General features: G+C 40.7%; 1 protein-coding gene and 2 non-coding genes across 6 annotated transcripts in view; 2 read left to right on the forward strand and 1 right to left on the reverse strand.

The window, feature by feature from the left end:
• Positions 1-18,656, reverse strand: part of LOC111168723 (uncharacterized) — a 567,745-nt gene extending 549,089 nt beyond the window's left edge. For all 4 annotated transcript variants that reach the window (XM_089920016.1, XM_089920017.1, XM_089920018.1 and 1 more), the window contains exon 1: positions 17,817-18,656. In XM_089920016.1, the coding sequence (XP_089776142.1) occupies positions 17,817-17,953 (137 nt within the window). In that variant the 5' untranslated portion in view covers positions 17,954-18,656. The remainder of the gene's footprint in view (positions 1-17,816) is intronic.
• TRNAD-GUC (transfer RNA aspartic acid (anticodon GUC)) lies at positions 17,609-17,680 on the forward strand. The gene has a single exon. It is a non-coding gene; the product is annotated as a tRNA-Asp (tRNA).
• Positions 18,345-18,416, forward strand: TRNAW-CCA (transfer RNA tryptophan (anticodon CCA)). Its single transcript has one exon. It is a non-coding gene; the product is annotated as a tRNA-Trp (tRNA).
• Positions 18,657-22,882: the final 4,226 nt, after the last annotated feature.

The following is a 22,882-nucleotide window of genomic DNA, read 5'->3' on the forward strand; positions in this document are numbered from 1 at the left end:
GAGAAGCCACTCTAGGGACACAAATAGAAGCGTTTTAATAGAGAGAATCAGAAGCTTATACAAACTAAGGGTTGAGGGTGTGAAGGTCAGAGGAGAAGCCAGGGGAAGCAGTGATTTACAGGCCCGGCAAGCCATAGAAAATCTCAGCATCCTAAAATGAGACACTGCCTTTAATCCCAAGTGCTGAAGGGCCTGAGGGCCACCTCTAAGAGCTGAGAGCAGTCCTCATTGACAGCCAGCAAGCCAATGGGGATTTCAGTCCTACAGCTGCAAGGAAATGAATTCTGCTAACAACCTGAGGGAGCATGGAAATGGAGCTTTCTCCAACCAAGCCTCCAAGTGAGGATACAGCCAATCGACATCTTGATTTCAGCCTTATGATATTGTAAGCAGAGAAGCCAGCTAAAATGTGCTGAATTCCTGGCCTGTGGAAACTGTGGGATAACAAATGTGTGTATGTGTGTGTGTGTGTGTGTGTGTGTTTAATAGATCTTTATTGGAGTATAATTACTTCACAATACTGTGTTAGTTTCTGTTACACAACAAAGCGAATCAGCCATATGCATACACATGTCCCCATATCCCCTCCCTCTTGAGCCTCCCTCCTACCCTCCCTATCCCACCCCTCTAGGTCATCGCAAAGCACCGAGCCAATCTCCCTGCGCTATGCTGCTGCTTCCCACCAGCCAACTATTTTACACTCGGTAGTGTATGTATGTCGATGCTACTCTCACTTCTCCCCAGTTTCGTCCCCCTACCCCATGTCCTCAAGTCCATTTTCTACGTCTATCTCTTTATTCCTGCCCTGCAACTAGGTTCATCAGTACCTTTTTTTTTTTTAGATTCCATATATATTTGTTAGCATACAGTATTTGTTTTTCTCTTTCTGACTTACTTCACTCTGTATGACAGACTCTAGGTCCATCCATCTCACTACAAATAGCTCAATTTTGTTTCTTTTTATGGCTGAGTAATATTCCATTGTATATATGTGCCACACCTTCTTTATCCATTCATCTGTCAGTGGACATTTAGGTTGGTCCCATGTCCTGGCTATTCTAAATAAAGCTGCAGTGAACATTGTGGTACATGTCTCTTTTTGAATTATGGTTTTCTCAGGGTATATGCCCATTAGTGGGATTGCTGGGTCATATGGTAGTTCTATTTTTAGTTTTTTAAGGAACCTCCATACTGTTTTCCATAGTGGCTGTATCAATTTACATTACCACCAACAGTGCAGGAGGGTCCCTTTTTCACCACACCCTTTCCAGCATTTACTGTTTCTAGATTTTTTGATGATGGCCATTCTGACTGGCATAAGGTGATACCTCATTGTAGTTGTGATTTGCATTTCTCTAATAGTTAGTGATGTTGAGCATCTTTTCATGTGCCTCTTGGCCATCTGTGTGTCTTCCATGGTGAAATGTCTATTTAGGTCTTCTGCCCATTTTTTAATTGGATTGTTTGCTTTTCTGATATTGAGCTCCATGAGCTGTTTGTATATTTTGGAGATTAATCCTTTGTCCATCGTTTCATTTACAAATATTTTCTCCCATTCTGAGGGTTGTCTTTTTTGTCTTGTTTATGGTTTTCTTTGCTGTGCAAAAGCTTTTAAGTTTAATTAAGTCCCATTTGTTTACTTTTGTTTTTATTTCCATTACTCTAGGAAGTGGGTCAAAAAAGATCTTGCTGTGGTTTATGTCAAAGAGTATTTTTCCTATGTTCTCCTCTAAGGGTTTTATAGTGTCTGGTCTTACATTTAAGTCTTTAATCCATTTGGAGTTTATTTTTGTGTATGGTGTTAGGTAGTGTTCTAATTTCATTCTTTTACATGTAGCTGTCCAGTTTTCCCAGCACCACTTATTGAAGAGACTGTCGTTTCTCCATTGTATATCCTTACCTCCTTTGTCATAGATTAGTTGACCATAGGTGCATGGGTTAATCTCTGGGCTTTCTATCTTTTTCCATTGATCTATATTTCTGTTTTTGTGCCACTACCATATTGTCTTGATTACTGTAGCTTTGTAGTATAGTCTGAAGTCAGGGAGTCTGATTCCTCCAGCTCCACTTTTACCCCTCAAGACTGCTTTGGCTATTCGGGGTCTTTTGTGTCTCCATACAAATTTTAAGATTTTTTTGTTCTAGTTCTGTAAAAAATGCCACTGGTAATTTGATAGGGATTGCTTTGAATTTGTAGATTGCTTTGGGCAGTATAGTCATTTCCACAATATTGATTCCTCTAGTCCAAGAATATGGTATATCTCTCCATCTGTTTGTATCACCTTTAATTTCTTTCATCAGTGTCTTACAGTTTTCTGCATAGAGGTCTTTTTTCTCCCTAGGTGGGTTTATTCCTAAGTATTTTATTCTTTTTGTTGCAGTGGTAAATGAGAGTGTTTCCTTAATTTCTCTTTCAGATTTTTCATCATTAGTGTACAGGAATGCAAGAGATTTCTGTGCATTAATTTTGTATCCTGCAACTTTACCAAATTCATTGATTAGCTCTAGTAGTTTTCTGGTGGCATCTTTAGGATTCTCTATGTATAGTATCATGTCATCTGCAAACAGTGACAGTTTTACTTCTTCTTTTCCAATTTGTATTCCTTTAATTTCTTTTTCTTCTCTGATTGCTGCAGCTAGGCCTTCAAAAACTATGTTGAATAAGAGTGGCAAGAGTGGACATCTTTTCTGATCTTAGTGGAAATGCTTTCAGTTTTTCACCATTGAGTATGATGCTTGCTGTGGGTTTGTCACATATGGCCTTTTTTATGTTGAGGTAGGTTTCCTCTATGCCCATTTTCTGGAGAGTTTTTAGCATAAATGGGTGTTGAATTTTGTCAGAAGCTTTTTCTGCATCTATTGAGACAATCATATGGTTTTTATTTCTTAATTTGTTAATGCAGTGTTTCACATTGATTGATTTGGTTATGATGAAGAATCCTTGCATCCCTGGGATAAACCCCACTTGATCATGGTGTATGATCCTTTTAATGTGCTGCTGGACTCTGTTTGATAGTATTTTGTTCAGGATTCTTGCATCTAATTTCATCAGTCATATTGGTCTATAATTTTCTTTTTATGTGTTATGTTTTTCTGGTTTTGGTATCAGGGTGATGGTGGCTTCATAGAATGAATTTGGGAGTGTTTCTCCCCCTGCAATTTTTTGGAAGAGTTTGAGAAGGATTGATGCTGTTACATTTGTGGGAGTTTGTTACACGGCAATAGAAAACTAACACACTCACCATGGCCTGCTGTTTGGATGAGCTGAGGAAATTCCCTTCACCCCACAGAAGGGGTCAGTTTTGATTTCCTCTAGAGAGTAGAAGAGGGGCCATAGAGGCAGGAAAGCATCAGATAGAGAGCCATCCATCGCCTGACTATATTTCTGCAGATGTCTGTCACCTGACCCAAACTATAGCAGATGGTCCAACTGTGGCATACCCTGTGTTTCCCAGAACTCACTCTTGATTTGACCCCTGACTTTCCAGAAGGAGCTCTTGGATTCTCTCAGAAGTGCTAAAGACAAACTTGACTCGGGGAACTGCAGCTTATCTTCTGAGAACCTGCCACAATGGTTGTGCTTGCTACTCAGTTGTCAAAAATACGAGCAATAGGGCTTCCCTGGTGGCGCAGTGGTTGAGAGCCTGCCTGTTAATGCAGGGGACACGGGTTCGAGCCCTGGTCTGGGAGGATCCCACATGCCGCGGAGCAACTAGGCCCGTGAGCCACAACTACTGAGCCTGCGCGTCTGGAGCCTGTGCTCTGCAAAGGGAGAGGCCACGATAGTGAGAGGCCCGTGCACCGCGATAAAGAGTGGCCCCCGCTTGCCATAACTAGAGGAAGCCCTCGCACAGAAACGAAGACCCAACACAGCAAAAATAAATTAATTAATTAATAAACTCCTACCCCCAACATCTTCAAAAAAAAAGAAAACCACAGCTTTAAATATATATGAGCAATATATTACCTAAGGTAAAAGTATAAAGCAAAGCAAGGGATAATTACCAAAAAAAAATCAGGCTAATGGTTACCTCTTGAGGAGGAGGGTGGAGAATTTGATTAAAGAAGAGCACACAGTGAATTTCAAGTCACTGCAATGTTTCACTTCTTAACCCAGGTAACAGGGACACAAGTGTCATTTTATCAGTATTCTTAAACCCTACATATATATTTTATACTGCCTTCTGTGTGTGTTATACTTCACACATAAGTGCTTAGCAAAAGGTAGTGTTATTAGAAAATCAACGGTGTAAAGACATGAAACTAAAGATTAACTTTTCATCCTCACTGCTTTGCCCTTGAATGACTTTCCCTAGAATTTACCAGAATGTTAAAAGTACTGGTCATAGGAAATGGAGTCCCTAAAATCCAGAAACACTTTAGAGTCTCCATTATGAGAAAAAGGTGGAATATTCAGTAAACAATATTAGATTGGATTCATACCTGCAATATTATGATTTATACATGTCTCATATATATTTGGTCTCCATCCACACTTCCTGGCTCACAGCTCCCAAAACCCTTGGAATTTCCTGAGCAGCAAGAGCAATGGGATATTTGGTCTCTTGTCCTCAGTCCCTGAAAAGGCTTCAGGAAAGGTGACTTCTGGATTCCTCCCAAGGGTAGGGGCTGGTTGTCAAGAGAACCAACCATGTGCTTAGAGGGTTGGAACTTTCAGTCTCACGCCCCTAACCTCCAGGGAAGAGATAGGAGCTGGAGGTTGAATCAATCGTCAGTGGCCAATGATTTAGTCAGTCGTGCCTGTGTAATGAAGCCTCCATAAAAACCCAGAAAGACAGGGTCTAAAGAACTGCAGGGTTGATGAATAGGTGGAGATTGGGGAGAGAGGCCCCCCTGGAGAGGGCATGGAAGCTACACACCCATTCCCCATACCTCACCCTATGTATCTCTTCATCTGGCTGTTGATTTGTATCCTTTAATATCCTTTTATAATAAATTGGTAATCTAGTGAGTAAATGGGTTTTCCTGAGTTCTGTGAGCCATTCTAACAAATTAATTAACCCCTAGGAGGGGGTCATTGGAACCTCCGATTTATAACAGGTTGGTCAGAAGCACAGGTAACAACCTGGGCTTGCATCTTGTGGGACTGAGCCCTTTACCTGTGGAATCTGGTTCTGTCGCCAGGTCAACAGTGTCAGAATTGGGTTGAATTCTCAGACACCCGGCAGGCATCCAAGAATTGCTTGTTGGTGTGGGGAAGCCTCCACACACAAATTGGAATTGGATCTGGGAACTCTTTTGGAGTACCTCAAATCTTACACCAAAATAAACTACAGGTGGGTCAAGACTGACATGTGAAACAATGAAAACCTAAAAGTACGAGATGAAAATACAGAAGGATTATTTTCTAATCTGGGAGTAGGGAAAGCCTTGGTGAGCATGATATAAAACATAGGAGCTATAAAAGGAAAGCTATGTCTGAATACATTTTTTTAAATTCTGCTCAGGAAGAAAACAAACAAACAAAAAACACCAAAAACAAACTCAAAAGACATGAAAAACTGGAAACAACTATTTGCATTCCTACAAATCAATAAGAAAGAGACCAATAACTCAATCGAAAATGGGCAAAGGATATGAACAGACAGTTGCCAGGCAAGGAATTCCAAATGGCTTTTAAACATATGAAAATATGCTCAACCTTCTCCATAATAAGGGAAATGCAAATTAAAACTACCAGATTGGCAGATACAAATTTTGATAACACCATGTGGATGGAGGTTAGAGAAACAGATGCTCTCACATATTGCTGGTGGGAGTGTAAACTGGCTCAATCCCTGTAGAGAACAATTTGACAATATCTATCAAAATCTAAACTGCATGTTTTGGCAGGCACCATTAGTTTACACCCCAAAATCATTCCTCCATGTTCCTTGCTAACTGAGTCCAGGTGCTCAGGTGGCAATGGGCCAAGTTCTAAGCACTTAGTTTATTTATTGACTCATTCTTATTTATTAAGCACTTACTCTCTACTAGGCACTGTTCTGGGCTCTGGTGATACAACATCGAATGAAGCCACCAAACTCCAGCCTCCATGATAATCCTGCACCTACTGATTGAAATTCCAGAACATAATGGCAACTGTGGCATTCTGATGTATATTTTAAGTAATAGATACCATATAGTTTTTCATCCAAGTTGAGACACTTTTGAAAGTGAGTGGACTGCTGTTAATAAAATACAGTGGGACAAACAGGCACAAGCTAGGACTGTCCCAAGCAAAGTGGGAAATATAGTCACTCCTAGTAATCCTGAGATCATGATGATGTCACCATCATCTCAGTTGCTGTCCTAAAATGATTTCACCAGGAAACTCTGGAAGAAAAGTCAGACCAAACTAGCTCTGGAGAAAGTACAAATGACAGATACATATGAAAAGACACTCAACCTCTTTAATTATGAGGAAAACTGGAATTAAGTCAGTAGTAAGATGTCTTGAAAGAACTTGAAATAGAGGAAGGATGTAGTCAGAATGCTTTCAAAACATATGCACCTTTGTTTGATTTGAAATTTTAATGCAGTATGTAATTTTCCAGGCATATCTCCAGACATAAAACTGATTAAAACATATTGTTAAATTAAGGAAAAACAGTATTATACTAACAGATTTCAGTTCTTATAAATAGCACAGAACACTAGAATACCAAAACCTATATTGTAATCACTACTCATTTTCACCAGGTAGTCACTTTCCCAGACTGCTGGTGACCCAATAGGGGTTAGAGAAACATAGGGAAACAATGGTTAGAGTACTTCTGGAGAGGCTTTCTTAAGGGACAAATTCAAAAGGAGAGTTTACTGGAGCTGCCTCTCCTCATGCTCCAACGTTGAAAGTGGCCATAATGCCCGGAGCTGCAGCAGCTATCTTGTAACCATGAGGTGACAATCATGAAAAGAAAAATCAATTTGCTATGGGTTGCAGAGAAGAAGACCCAGAGGAATGAGAAGAAAGAACCTAGAGCTCTTGACAACCTTGCCGAGCTGCCAGACCACTCCTAACATCACTTGAGAATTGTAGCTGTGGGTCAAAGATGGGAGAGAGACTTTCCTCTGCATACCCTTCAGAACTTTTTGAATTTCATACTATGTAGTTTCATACTATTTCACCATATGCCACCCCAAATAAGTACTATTTTGAGATTTTTACTTGAAAAACAACAGGAGAAAAAGGAGCTCTGACCTCCCCTTTTTTCTTCTTGAAAGCAAGGGGTAAAACTCCATGTGAAAACATGACCTCCCTATACCAGGAGGAAAGAAACATTCTTATCACCAGAGATGAGGTGTCAAGGCCAAGAGAATTCTGTACAAATAAACCTTGTTAAAATAACTCCCATCTTCCTTTGGCCTCCCCATGTATTTTGATTCCTTGTCCACAGTTGCCTCTCTTTGTTCAACCTAGTATAAAAATATTCAGATTTTGCCACTTCTATGTTCTTCATTTTCCTATGGGGGTTCCCAGATATATGTAAAATCTGTATATTTTTCTCCCCTAAATATGTCTTATGTCAATTTAATTCTCAGGCCCAACAGAGACCCCAAGAAGGTAGAAGTAAAGTTTTGTCTTCCCAACACCTATTCAAGTAAGACTGTAAAGCCTGGGACCCCATCAATCCTTAAACACTTAAAAATAGTCTTTGTCTACATTGGTTGGTTTGTTTTCTTTTTAGTGGAAATATACTTTTAAAAAACATGTGGTTTGATGTTTACAAAGAAGTAAATTATAGACAAAAAGGTCCTTCAGTATCAACTCTCACGTTATATTGACAAAGCTCAAAGTGGCAGAAATCATTATCACCAGTCAAGCTGAAGCCTAAGTATCCAGACCCCTTTCATCTAATTTATTTGCACTCAATCCGAAGTACTGATTTATATTTTAATTATAGAACAAAATTTGACTTTCCTAGTTTTAGAACCCAGAAACCTGTGTCCTTTGAGAATTTATTTTATTACAAGATTTTTTTAAAATACCCAGATGCCGACTTTAATTGTCTTTTAAGAATCACTTTCCACACCTATGGCTTCAAAGACTAAACCTGTCAGGCTTGTTGGTGTGTGACTCCTTCCTCTAAGATTCCAGACATTCTCGTCTGCGGCATCACGCTGTGGGGAGACCGCAGTGTGAAATGGCCGTGATCTTTGTGGGTTACTGTCTGGCTATACCTTACTGGGACACCAGAGGGCGCGCGGAGGGCTGGCACTTGTTTTTCTTTAAATCCTGACTCTAAGTCCGCGCGGAGAACAACAAAAGACTGGGAACACAGGGGCCGGGAGACAAAGGGACAAGGGAAAAAGGCTGCACGCCCTGTTTTACTGGCGTTGAAGTTTGCTTACTCATCCACCCACCTCCCCGCCTTAAGGAACTAGATATAAACAACTTATGCTGCAAAATAATGAAATCTTGGGCTAACAAGGAAAATCAGAGAATGGATTAGTCACCCTAGTTCTATGAAAGACTATCACAGGTGTGCGTTTAAGCTATTTGCTTTGCTTGATATTAGTAACTTACCCCCCAAAAAATTTTATTTCTTGTTTTTCTGCGTTCATGAATGATACAGGTACATAGCAGAAAATTTAGAAAATACAGAAACGCAAAAAAAAGAGAGATCATCAACATACTCTAACCTAACATTTTCACATATTTCTTTTCAAACTTTTTTCAGTATATAGAAACGCACAGAAAAACAGTGCACTTCATATTATTTTGTGCTGGCTTCCTTCTCATTTACTATATCATCAACTTCATTTTTATCCATAAATTCTGATAACCTTGCTAGTCACATGAGTGAATCACAGAAGAATAAGAAATGTCAGAAGCTTTTTCCCTAAAATAGCAACTTGAATGCCAAACCCGAGTCGTGCATATGAAGCGGGAATTTTTCTGTTGCTTTGCATTTAGAAGAGGAAACAGGTAAAGATTAAAGAAAAGAAGTAGAAACTATGCCATCCCACCCCAAAAAGGGGGAATGAACTTGTCCTTCCCGGCTGTCTGAGGATGACTTAAGGTCAGACAGATCAATCTACACAGCCACTAACCGGCAGGTCAGCAGGTGGCCAGCAAGACCCAAAAAAAGTTAGAAACAGGAAGGTCAGTGACCTTGAGTCTTGGGGCCAGTGCCAGCAGGTGGCTTCCTCAGAAATCGGAACGGAAGCTGAGACCAGCCCTGGGGCCGATAACCACAGCCAAGGTGATACCGAGATCTGATGCTCTGGAACACTCCCCGCATCACACACACACACCTAATCACTCAGCTCACAGATTCCCTTGCATTAGTACAGCAACAAAAAAAGAAAAGAGTGGTGTTCTCAGCCCCAGGAATTTAGGAAAATCACTGGAGCTCTCGGGTCTCAGTCTCCTTACCCAGATAACTGAAACGGTGGAAAAGATCCAAGGTTCCTGCCAGCCCCTCAAAGTCTGTGATCCTTTATGATCCCCGACTGTGCATAACAATGAAAAATGGAGACATTCTCTGCCTTCTGCAGCCCAGGAGCAGCAGACCCTCTACTTGCTGTTTCCCAGATCCCCACATTCTCCTTAACAAACTCTGTGCCTTAACCATTAGTGCTTCCCCCTTGCAGAAGTGCTGGAAAACTTTTCCCCTTCTCTTTCAAAGTTCATCATCCTTTGAAGGCCCAGCTAGGTTTTCCTCAAGCACCTCAGGCAGAGGTAGTCCTCCCTTCTCTGTAATTCCATACTATTTTGGACATACTTCCATCACTTTCTACCTGTGTGACCGTAGCCTTCCTGTGCCTCAGCTTCCTCATCTGTAAAAGGGGGAGAATTATTGTACCAAACTCAAAGGGTTGTAAGAGGATTAAACGGTTAACAGGTGTAAAGCACTTAAAGCAGAGCCAACATTTATCAGGTTCTCAATAGGCCTGGATTATGCCTCCACCATAACACTTAACAAAGTATTGAATAATGATCAGTTAAAGGGTCTACCTCCCCCTTGATCTGAGTCCTCAAGGCAGGAAGTGAGTCTTATCCATATCTTTGTCCCCACTGCCTAGCTCCATGCCTGGCACAAAGAATAAGTCAATAAAGGTTTTTGTTTGTTTGTCTGTTTTCTTAATGAGAAGGAAAAAAAAGACTGAAGGGTTGATTGAACTAGAGGGGGACACACTTTTGCCTCTCAGTTTTAACTTTGGATTATTGTTTAAATAAATTAGGCTGGGAAACAGTGAAGTATGACTTTTTTCCCCTTCATAATCTAAACATGTACCCATCCAGGCCCAAATCATAAATATTTATCTTTGAATTTTAATGTTTATGAAGGGTTAATTCCCATATTTGCAGGGGAAGTTCGGTGTTTTAATAGATATAATGTTTCAGTGAATGAACGATTACAGAATCCAAAAACTACTCAGGAGCAATTTAGGCTCTTTAATTATGGGGAGAAGGGAAGGGAAGAAGAAGGTTGGGTAGTGAGCTAGCCCAAGTTCTTGTTTATATTATGTTCAAAGGCTGGGTTGAGGAAGTGAGCATAACAGAAAAAAGGGAAGAGACACAAGAAACTAGGTCATGCATCCTCTGATAAAAACAAAAAGTTATTTAAGAGAATGAAAAGACAAGGCACAGCTTGGGAGAAAATACATCTCCCAAGATATATATGTGTTGATATATATATGCATATGTGTATGTATATATATATATATATATATGTGTGGGTGTGTGTGTGTTGATATATCCCAAGATATATATCATATATGATATATCTGACAAAGACTAGTAATCAAAATGTACAAAGAACTTTCAAAATTCAATAATAAGAAAACATCCCAATTTTTAAAAGGGCAAAAGATTTGGATACCTAAATAAATCCATAGAAAAATGCTCAGCACCATTAATTATTAGGGAAAGGCACATTAAAACTACAGTGAGGGCTTCCCTGGTGGCGCAGGGAAGAGAGTCCACCTGCCGATGCAGGGGACACGGGTTTGTGCCCCGGTCCGGGAAGATCCCACATGCCGCGGAGCAGCTGGGCCCATGAGCCATGGCCGCTGAGTCTGCGCGTCTGGAGCCTGTGCTCCGCAATGGGAGAGGCCACAACAGTAAGAGGCCCGTGTACCGCAAAAAAATACATAAATAAAAACTACAGTGAAGGGGAAGGGGGAGGGGAAGGGGGAGAGGGAGGGGAGGGGAAGGGGGAGAGGGAGGGGAGGGGAGGGGAGGGGAGGGGAGGGGAGGGGAGGGGGAGGGGGAGGGTTAATTTGGGAACGTGGGTCTAGCAGATGCAAACCATTATATATAGAATGGATAAACAACCTCCTACTGTATAGTGCAGGGAACCACATTCAATAACCTATAATAAACCATAATGGAAAAGAATATGAAAAAAGAATATGTATAACTGAATTACTTTGCTGTACACCAGAAACTAACACAACATTGTAAATCAACTATACTTCAATTAAACAAAAAAATTAACACCGACATCACCAAAAAAACAAACTACAGGGAGATCCCGCTACACACCTATTAGAAAGGCTTAAATAAAAAATACTTACAATATCGTGCTAGCAAAGATATGGGACAACAAGAACTCTCATACATTGTTGGTAGAAATGCAAAATGTTACAGTAGAAAGGCTTAAATAAAAAATACTTACAATACCGTGCTAGCAAAGATATGGGACAACAAGAACTCTCATACATTGTTGGTAGAAATGCAAAATGTTACAGCCACTTAGGAAAACAGTTTGGCAGTTTCTCATGAAGGTAAACATACACTTACCCTAAGACTCAGCAGTCCCACTTCTAGGGATTGACCCAAGAGAACTGAAGATCTATGTCCACACAAAAACCTGTACACTAATGTTTGTAATAGCTATTTTTATAACAGTCAAAAACTGGAAAAAATACAAATGCCCATTAACTAGAGAGTGGATAAACAAACATCCGTACAATAGAACACTAATCAGCAATTTAAAAACAAACTACTGATCCATACAACTTGGACGACTCTCAAAAGCACTATGCTAAGTGAAAGAAGCCATATTCAAAAGGCTACAAACCGGGTTTCTCTGGTGGCGCACTGGTTAAGAATCCGCCTGTTAATGTAGGGGACATGGGTTTGAGCCCTGGTTCGGGAAGATCCCACATGCTGCGGAGCAACTAAGCCCGTGTGCCACAACTACTGAGCCTGCGCTCTAGAGCCCGTGAGCCACAACTGCTGAGCCTGCGCTCTAGAGCCCGTGAGCCACAACTACTGAGCCTGTGCTCTAGAGGCCGTGAGCCACAACTACGGAAGCCCGCGCGCCTAGAGCCCGTGCTCCGCAACAAGAGAAGCCACCGCAATGAGACACCTGCGCACTGCAACAAAGAGTAGCCCAGCTCACTGCAACTAGAGAAAGCCCGCGTGCAGCAATTAAGACCCAACGCAGCCAAAAATAAAATAAATAAAATAAAATAAAAGGCTACAAACTGCACAGTCCCATTAGTACGACATTCTGGAAATTGAAATCTCATCAGTGGTGCCTGGGACTGGAGACAGAGGACTCACTGCAAAGAGGCATAAGGGGACTTTGTGATGAAAGTGGTGGAAAGATTTTGATTATGGTCAAAATTCATAGAATGCTATGCCTAAAAAAGAATGAATTGTACTGCTTGTAAATTATATCTCAATAAACCCTAAAAATAATAAATAAATAAATAAATAGAAATGAATAAGAGGCCGAAGTTCTTAACACAGCCTGCGAGACTTTGTCCCACTCTGGGTTGGCCTTTCAGCCTCGTCTCTTCTGTGACCTTCCTCTTGCTTCCTGATCACATCAGCCTTCTTTCAGCCCCTCTGCTCACCACATTTCCCCATTTCCTATAATCTTTGCACATCCAGTTCCATCTACCAAGAAAGCTCTTCCCTCTGCATCTTCTTCTTAGTAATTGTCACAGTGGTGATTTTACATTGTTGTTGTTGTTGTTACTATTCTGTGTCTCCTCCACTAAAATGGAAGCTCCTTGAGGTCAGGGTCTGTCTTTGTTCATCACTGTATCTCCAGCCCCCCTGCACTGTGCTGGTACAACGACCTGTACAATGAATACTCAACTATTACATTCAACTGCCTTCTCTATGTCTCAGTCTTAACACATCCCAAACTGGAATGCTTCTTATCCCCCAAAAGACTGCTCCGCAGGCAGAGGTGCTTCGTTGCACAGTTCAAAGAGTGCCAGCCACAGAGCATCCATGGGAATGGCGCCGTGCCTCCCCCAAGCTGTGCCCTTCACGTGGACTCTCCACATGGATGCAGTGCTCCGAGCATTATTCTTCTCCACTGCAGTTGATGGCAACTCTATCCTCCCAGTTGCTCAGGCCAAACATTTTGGAAGCATCTTTGATTCCTCTTTTGCTCTCACACCTCACAGTCACTCTATCACGAAATTTTACTGGCTCTACCTTTGAAATATTATCAGCTCCTCTCACATTCCCAACCACTCCCACTCCAGCCTGAACCACTATCACTACTGCAGTAGACCTCTTTGGTCTCCCTGCTGCTGCTCTTGTCCACTACAGTCTATTCTCAACCCAGTAGCCAAGAGTCCTTTAAAACATAAACCAGACCATGTCATTTCTCTTTTCAAAGCCCTATAGTAACTCTGTATTTCCCCTCAGAATAAAAGCCAAAGTCTACAATGAACTTTAAGGCCCCACAGGCCTCCCAAATAGTTATACGACTACACCTCTTACCTCCCTCAAGTCTGTTCAAATGTTACCTTCTTAAAATAAAGCCTAGGGCTTCCCTAGGGCTTCCCTAGGGCTTCCCTGGTGGTGCAGTGGTTAAGAATCTGCCTGCCAATGCAGGGGACACAGTTTCGAGCCCTAGTCCGGGAAGATCCCACATGCTGCAGAGCAACTAAGCCCGTGCGCCACAACTACTGAGCCTGTGCTCTAGAGCCCACGAGCCACAACTACTGAAGCAGGCTCACCACAATGAAGAGTAGCCCCTGCTCTCTGCAACTAGAGAAAGCCTGCGTGCAGCAACGAAGGCCCAACACAGCCACAAATAAATAAGTTAAAAAAATAAATTAAAAAAAAAAATGAAGCCTACTTTGACCACATTCTGTTTACTTAACTTGCCACTCTCCAAACCCACTTACCGTGCTATTTTCTTCTATTTCCACTCTTGTCACCATCTAACTTATTTATCTATGATCATCATTGTTTATGGTCTGTCCTCCTTCTGTTAGGAAATAAGCTCCACAAGAACAGAATTTGTTAACTGAAACCTCCTCATGCATCTAAAGCAATGTCTGGCATATTGTAGGTTCAATGGTGAATAAATAACTACAGTGTCTGCTAAGTAATTAGAGGTTAATAAATATTAGTACAGGAACAAGTGTGACACATACAAAGTGATAAAACTTATTCTCTCCATAACTCATATTTCTTTGTTAATAAACATGTATGTGGAACTGTGCAGCAGGGTGAAAACTGCACAAGATTTGCAGTCAAGGCTTGGGTGATTCCTGGCCTCTCACCACCTCCTACCTGTATAACTACACAAGATTCCCGTATAGGGATAAAACACTCGCCCTGTTAACCTCCCAGGGCTGTTGGGAAGAGAAAATGAATGTGAATGCTTTTGCAAGCTGTGATAAGCTCTACAGTTACTTAGGTAAAGCAAGATTTGAAACTTTCAATCACATCAATTGCCATCATGCTGTTTACCTCCAAAGAGAGTTCTATGCCCTCTGTACTGCCAGCCCGATTGTAACCTTTACTTTCTCCCAGTGCTGACAGTGAGGAATCTCTGAGCTGCCTTATCCTGTTCAGGTTAGTTACCCTCTCTTTTCCTTCCATTTTAGGAAGATGGACAGCAGGTGTTGTGTTCCCTGCTCCATAATCTCTGCTGACTCAGGCTGCTTCTTCCCATCCCTAGGGAGGATAAAAGAGGAGCAGTAACAACACATGTAGAGCCACTGGCATAGCTTTACAGAGCTTAGGTGGAGAGGATGGTGTCTCTTCTGAAGAGACAAAGATTAAGCCTCTTCTCCCACAGTGTGAAACCTTGTGCAAACAGTTCAGAAGACCTGGCTTCCCACTGCCCTGAAGCCTCTCCAACTGAGAGACCAGAGGGAAGTCTCTTCAATCCTACCCAGAAAAGGACATCAGCATAGTTATCGCAGGGCCCTTTGGACTTTACAAGAGTTAGTGGAGGGTCAGAAGTAGAAGGAGGCCCAGGGACACTGAGTTTTATTGAGGCTTTGGGTGTATTTAAGAGTGAAAAAAAAAATGTGCCAAAACAGGCCTCAGAAATTGCCATTTTTTTAAACTCAAGATGGATTAAAGACCTAAATGTAAGGCCAGACACTATAGAACTCTTAGAGGAAAACACAGGCAGAACATTCTATGACATAAATCACAGCAAGATCCTTTTTGACCCACCTCCTAGAGAAATGGAAATAAAAATAAACAAATGGGACCTAATGAAACTTAAAAGCTTTTGCACAGCAAAGGAAACCATAAACAAGATGAAAAGACAACCCTCAGAATAGGAGAAAATATTTGCAAACAAAGCAACTGACAAAGGATTAATCTCCAAAATTTACAAGCAGCTCATGCAGCTCAATATCAAAAAAACAAACAACCCAATCCAAAAGTGGGCAGAAGACCTAAATAGACATTTCTCCAAAGAAGATATACAGATTGCCAACAAACACATGAAAGGATGCTCAACATCACTAATCATTAGAGAAATGCAAATCAAAACTACAATGAGGTATCACCTCACACCAGTCAGAATGACCATCATCAAAAAATCTACAAACAATAAATGCTGGAGAGGGTGTAGAGAAAAGAGAACACTCTTGCACTGTTGGTGGGAATGTAAATTGATACAGCCACTATGGAGAACAGTATGGAGGTTCCTTAAAAAACTAAAACTAGAACTACCATATGACCCAGCAATTCCACTACTGGGCATATACCCTGAGAAAACCATAATTCAAAAAGAGTCATGAAAAAAAAAAAAAAGAGTCATGTACCACAATGTTCATTGCAGCTCTATTTACAATAGCCAGGACATGGAAGCAACCTAAGTGTCCATCGACAGGTGAATGGATAAAGAAGATGTGGCACATATATACAATGGAATATTACTCAGCCATAAAAAGAAATGAAACTGAGTTATTTGTAGTGAGGTGGGTGGACCTGGAGACTGTCATACAGAGTGAAGTAAGTCAGAAAGAGAAAAACAAATACCGTACACTAACACATATATATGGAATCTAAAAAAAAAAAATGAAGAACCTAGGGGCAGGACAGGAATAAAGACGCAGACATAGAGAATAGACTTGAGGACATGGGGAGGGGGAAGGGTAAGCTGGGATGAAGTGAGAGGGTGGCATGGACATATATACACTACCAAATGTAAAATAGATAGCTAGTGGGAAACAGCCACATAGCACAGGGAGATCAGCTCAGTGCTTTGTGACCACCTAGAGAGGTGGGATAGGGAGAGTGGGAGGGAGATGTAAGAGGGAGGGGATATGGGGATATATGTGTATGTATAGCTGATTCACTTTGTTATACAGCAGAAACTAACACACCGTTGTAAAGCAGTTATACTCCAATAAAGATGTTATAAAAAAAAAGAAATTGCCATTTTTTAATGTCTGTGTTTAAATCCAAAATCACTTTCATCAGATGGAAAACACCATGTAACCTATGATCTATAAAAATACTAATTCCTAGTACAAGGAATGGATTTCTTAAGACACGTAAGTTTAAGTTCTATAATAAAGACATTTAATCATGTCAGTTTGTGACTCTATAAATTCACTTATTTAGAGTTAACCTTAGAAGTTTGTAAGTGAGGCCCTCTTGGTCCCCCTGGGAACAGGTTTGATCCTGTTTATGAAAAGGCTCAGGATAATATAAATTATTATATTAATGTACTTTCCTAACCCTATGTTTAATCAATGGCACATCCTTGTTTTGAATTATTTAAATGTATTATTATTTAACCATTTAAGTGTTTGTCATTTCCGAGTAAACTGTAGACGCCTCAGGAAAAAGACCTAAATACAGGAAAAATCAGCTAATAAAATTTCATTTGGCCTGCGTGAGCCCTTTTGTGTCTGAAAAGCTTACAAATAGTTTGAAGAGGCACCAGACTGTGGGGCAACTCCGACTGCCCCTGACATCTGGCAACCATATGATACCCTTGAACTTTGACTAAAGAAAAAATATATAAATTTGTGAAGGTAAAACTCTGCTTCCTAACACAACATTCTAAATCAACCATACTCTAATAAAATTAAAATTAAAAAAACAAAAACAAAAAAACCCTGTGTCAACTCGGTATTCTTGGTCACTTAAAACAAAAATCTCCCGCCAGAAACCTAAATCATCTGGAAAGCATGAAAAGTCCTGGCAAACTATGTTCAACAGTTCACCATCACTAAAACTGGTAGCGCATTTTGTTTCATTTATTCTAAACCATCTACTATTTTCAGGGACGAAAAGAGTCCAAGGCGCCCAGAATGGATAATGTGAGGAGCAACAGGCTATTTTCACACTCGCAGGTGAGTGGTAGGAGAGGAAATCTCTCCTTACCTTGAAGTAGTACTTGAGAGAAAAGAAACGAACAGCTCCTCGTTAGTATAGTGGTTAGTATCCCCGCCTGTCACGCGGGAGACCGGGGTTCAATTCCCCGACGGGGAGAGTGGTTTAGTTTTACTAACCACTACTACTATTTTCTGCGTAATTCAACTACCCAGCATGGGTGACAAACACAACATGCGGATATTTTTTATAAGTGCGTCTTTTCAAAGTGGTAACTTTTAAGCTTAATGCTCACCGTGAGATAAAAGCCAACTCCGAGAGTAAACGCTTTACACTGTTGTCAGAAGGGTTAAGAAAGACGAAAACGTTCGTTAAAAACCCACTACGCGCTCCCAGCCGGTAGCTGACGCTAGCTGGCAAACGCCTACGCATGCGCAGTAGCGCCCCGCCAAATTCCAAACGGAGGTCACGAACTCAGCCCACTGAACGGGGAGGGGGTGGAGAAGATGAGGGCCGAGTCTCCGCCCCTAGCCGGGCAGGTTAGAACGGAAATCGCTTGCAGAAGAAGAGAAAGGACCGGTGTCCTTTGACCCTGGAGACTCGACTAAAAGGGAAACTCCATTCTCCCGCCTCTGCTAGTTCCATCCTTGCCTAGGTAAAGGGATAGCTGTGAGGAAAATCTTGGCACTAAAAGAATCAGTCTCCAGTCCGACCTAAACTGGATGGAGGGGCAGGGAGAGAATAGAAGACAAGGCGAGGCGTGCCCGGAAGAGACGCCATGTTACCGGAGTCCTAAGAAATTGCGTGAGCCCCAGCCTAGCAGGACCTCGTGGCGCAACGGTAGCGCGTCTGACTCCAGATCAGAAGGCTGCGTGTTCGAATCACGTCGGGGTCATGGTTTTTATTTTTAGGCCCACTGGTTTCTATAAAGCTAGATGTATTCCCGCCATTTTTTGAAAATGCCTTTGATTTTAGGATTAAATCTTCCTCATTCAAATGTTATCCCAGTAATCCTTAGTCTGCGAAAAGACAAGGATCACTATATATCGTGAAACATAAAGGCTGGTTCCTTTTTTTTTTTTTTTTTTTTTTTTTTACTGTTTGGCCTTGTGAGTTCTCTGTCATTCAAAGTGCATAATGCATAGAGATGTGGGCTATTACTGTTGTGCATTCGTGGGCATATCAGCCCATGGTGGTCCTTAACAGGAAACATACGATACATATACCGTACAAGCTGTTTTTCCAAAAACAATTTTAGACCCGTTTGCCTTCGGAAAGCAAGTCCAACAGGGTAGTTTCTAACTTTGTGTAATAGTTTACATGCTTTTGCCCATGTGCCAGGCACTGTATACAACACTGCAATGTGTGCACGTTGTACACGCTTACGGATGAAACAGAGTCCCACCAGAGACTCTGAACCGCGTGACTGACCCCAGATCCCACTCTTTACTAAATGTTTTATAATAAAGGTGGAAACTGTTGAAAAAACTTGCTAGAATCCATTGGACCTAAGTGATACCAATGCATCTTTTATATTTTCACCAATTAATGCGAGTGGTGACAAATCAGGTACCACTTTCAACTATTAATCTCTCATAGCAGGGAGCAAAGTTTACTCATTCACCTTTGTAAGCTCCAGTACTCTTAGTACTGAATAGTGCCTTAACAGGCATGTGTCAAATGTCTTGTACAAAAAATGAATAGCAAGACTAGGAGAAATTAATTTTTTTTATTATTGGATATGTTCTGTGGAAGTCACCAAGTTTTCCTGCTCAGTATTTTGAAAATACCAAATATTAATTTCTTATGTTTCAACTTAATATAGCATTGGAAATTGTGTTTTTATTCTGTGTAGTTTGTTCTTCCCTTTCTTTTTTGGTTGGATTGAGATTAGGTCACTCATTTCAACAGATATTTATGGACCACTGATACTGTGATAAACACTGAGGAAAAGGATACAGAGTGAAAGTGGGGTTTTTTTTGAGCAGCAGGAAAAAGATACATTAAGTAACAAAACACCGTAATATGTTGGGGTGAGTGCCATGAGAGTAGCATGAACAGAGTGGTGTGAGGGTGCTTAAAATAGGGACATTAACTCCGCCTTGGGTAGTTCAAAAAGTCCTCATAAAGGAAGATCTTGAAAAATAATGAAAGTTTCTTTGTGACTTTAAGGCATTTATTCATCCAATGGACATACATAAATGCCTTCTATGAGTCAAGGTCACCCTGTGATCTGACTTCTTCAACTATAAAAGTAGAGGTTTATATGTATTACCTTGCTAGGGCCACCATAGCAAAATACCACAGACTGGGTAGCTTAAACAACAGAAATTTTCTGACCGTTCTGAAGGCTAGAAGTCCAAGATCAAGGTGACAGCATGGTTGGTTTCTTCTAAGGCCTGTCCTTGCCTCATAGATGGCCACCTTCTTGTTGTGTTCTCACATGGTCTTTCCAATGTACGCACACTTCCCTAGTGTCTCTCTGTGTGTCCAAGTTTCCTCTTACAAGGACACCAGTCAGATCGTATTAGGACCCATTCTAATGGCTTCATTTTAGCTTAATCACCTCTTAAAAGGCCTCATCTCCAAATACAGCCACATTTTGAGGTAGCAGGAGAGTAAAGCAATATATATATGTCATCATTAATAGTGCTATAGCTCTAAAATTGTCACTTCACAGGTTCCAGCTTCTTTCCCAAGGCTGGACATTTGTAGTTTCTCAGAATGACCCATTTGCTAACTTGCTGTAACTTTGAAATGACCCAAAATCCAACACTTCATTTTAACTTAAACCTCTACAATCATTGTATAGTAATGATATAAGGAAAGAGGCTCTGGAATACACAAATTCATATTTGAATTCCCAAATCCTGACACTTAATAGCTCTGTGATTTTGTTCTATTTCACTAAAAAGTTTCCAGTGTATCATTTATTCATACAAGTGGATTTATCCACTAGTACAGAAGCACTGAGCATTTATCTCACCTGTTTAATAAGCTTTCTCTTTTGAATTATTTTTAATCATTTACCTAAGACTGATGTACTCTGGATAAACTGATAAAATGGAGCCTTTGGAAATGAAAACTGAAAAACAGATTCTGAATTCTGATAAGCCAAGTGATTCCCCAGTTTCTCACACTAATTCAAAGTAGTTATGATTATAAAATCGTATGTGTTCATTGTAGAAATCTTGGGAAATACAGAAAAACATAGGGAAGAAAAGAAAAAACACCTGTCCCCATCACCTAGAGGAAACTACTGCAAACATTCTGGTCTGTATTCATGTAGTCCATTTAAATATACACATATCCATACACATTTCAGTTCTTTATAGAACTGAGATCTTACTCTAACATGGGTCTCTTTTTCTATTTGTATTTTACTTACTGCTGTGTTGTAAACATTCTCTCATATTCTTAAATAAATGTCAAGAACATGATTTTCATGACCATGTAGTATTTCATCAACTGCTGTTTGAGGTGACATCCTTAAATCCACAACCAAGTCCTATACAAAACAGGATATGAAAAATAAAAAAGTCACCTGTATGTTAATAACATTAAGAACTCCAAAAAGGGAAATGAAGGCAGTTATCAAGTGTTTTAGGAAAAAAAAAAAAGTTTTGGAAGAGTTTTCTGACAAAGTAATAGCATCATTAAAAAAAAAAAATCTGTGGTTTCACATAGAAATATCCTTCCACTGTTTCCCAAAGTTTTGGGTACCAGAGCTGTAACATACTTTTTTTTTTTTTTTTTGCGGTACGCGGGCCTCTTACTGTTGTGGCCTCTCCCATTGCGAAGCACAGGCTCCAGACGCGCAGGCTCAGCGGCCATGGCTCACGGGCCCAGCCGCTCCGCAGCATGCAGGATCTTCCTGGACCGGGGCACGACCCTGTGTTCCCTGCATTGGCAGGCGGACTCTCAACCACTGCGCCACCAGGGAAGCCCCCGAGCTGTAACATTTTAAAGATTTTTTTAAAAAAATCTCTAATACCTGTTTCAACATAAAAGATAATTAAAATATTTGTTATATTGGATGACTGTAACACAAAATAAAACATCGTCTTTTTTTTTTAATTCAGAAATTTCACAGGAGATGACTGAAAGAATCAAGTCCTTGAGGACAGAAGGGTGAGATCCAGAGTACAACTGGTGGAATTCACTCTGATAGAAGGACACCACTTCAATTTAAGCAAGAAAGATGCAAGAGAAAATGAGTGCAGATTTGACCGTCTGAAGTTGAGGCATTCCTACAGATGGTTTCTATTTTCTCAAGTATGAAGCAAGGTTACCAGCTGAAAATGGGGAAGGGATGTGAGCAATTTGAGAAGTGAAGATATGAATGGTTAATCCAGAGAATGAAGAGCTTTGTCAGCCAGTGTCGAGTGCTCCTGTGAGGTCTGAGGTCATGAATTAAAACCAGTTGTTGTATGATTTTTCTCCAGCAATCTTTGCTACTTGGGCGCAAGCAGTGAGAAAGTTTGTTCCAGCAAGGTTCAGTCCCAGCAAGGTTGAGGCTCTTCCAAGAAAGAAAGATAGAGACATTGGAGTAAGAGAGTTGAAAATGTTTGCAAAAGAGTGATTATATGGATTGATCAGGGAATCTACTTCAGTTGAGTTGGAATGATTATATGATGGCAGGAGCAGGATAATAGGTTTTTCTTTAAAGTGTTGGGGTTAATAAATTGGAGGTCAGTGAGAATACGATAAATGAGCTGAGGAAAAGAGGCTAGTGATTGACAATTGGGATGCTTGAATTTGAGATTTAGAAGGTAAAACAGCTATTGATGACAGGGTTCAGAGTCTTACCACTAGAGTGGATGGATGAGATGGAATAGAGGAACAAGTTATTGGAGATGAAGAGGTCAAAGACCTAAGAGGCCCAATGTCAGTGTTACATGGGCCGTCTGTTAGAATGTTGAATTCACAAAGAACGTAGACAAAAGGGATGGTGAGGAAAACTTAGAGCATGGAGCAATGGTCTAATTTCTGAGGGAGATTGGCCAAGGGTTGAGAAATTGTAGCAGTAAAGAGGATGAGGTGTGATTTATGATGATATGAACTTCAAATGTTTTTGAAGGAGGAAAGAGGAGAAATCGTTTGGAAGTGGTAACCAGGAACAAAGAGGCCACCCAAACTCTGTAGCCCAACCTCTCAGCCTTAAGGTACATAAGAGTATATAAAAAAAAAACCCTCTACTTTGGAGCTCTAAAGCAGAGTTAAAATCAAAATTACCTTCATCACTAAAAATAGTGGTGCTGGGGATATACCTGGATGCATCTAGGATAATTCCAAGTCTGAATTTGATAACTCATGGCTTTGTGGATTATGTAGAAAGTCAATCTCACTGTCTGATAGCTA

Source organism: Delphinapterus leucas, chromosome 11, assembly GCF_059928025.1.
Source record: "Delphinapterus leucas isolate spDelLeu-1000000601 "Yukka" chromosome 11, BTC_Dleu_Yukka2, whole genome shotgun sequence".
Classification (NCBI taxonomy): Eukaryota; Metazoa; Chordata; class Mammalia; order Artiodactyla; family Monodontidae; genus Delphinapterus; species Delphinapterus leucas.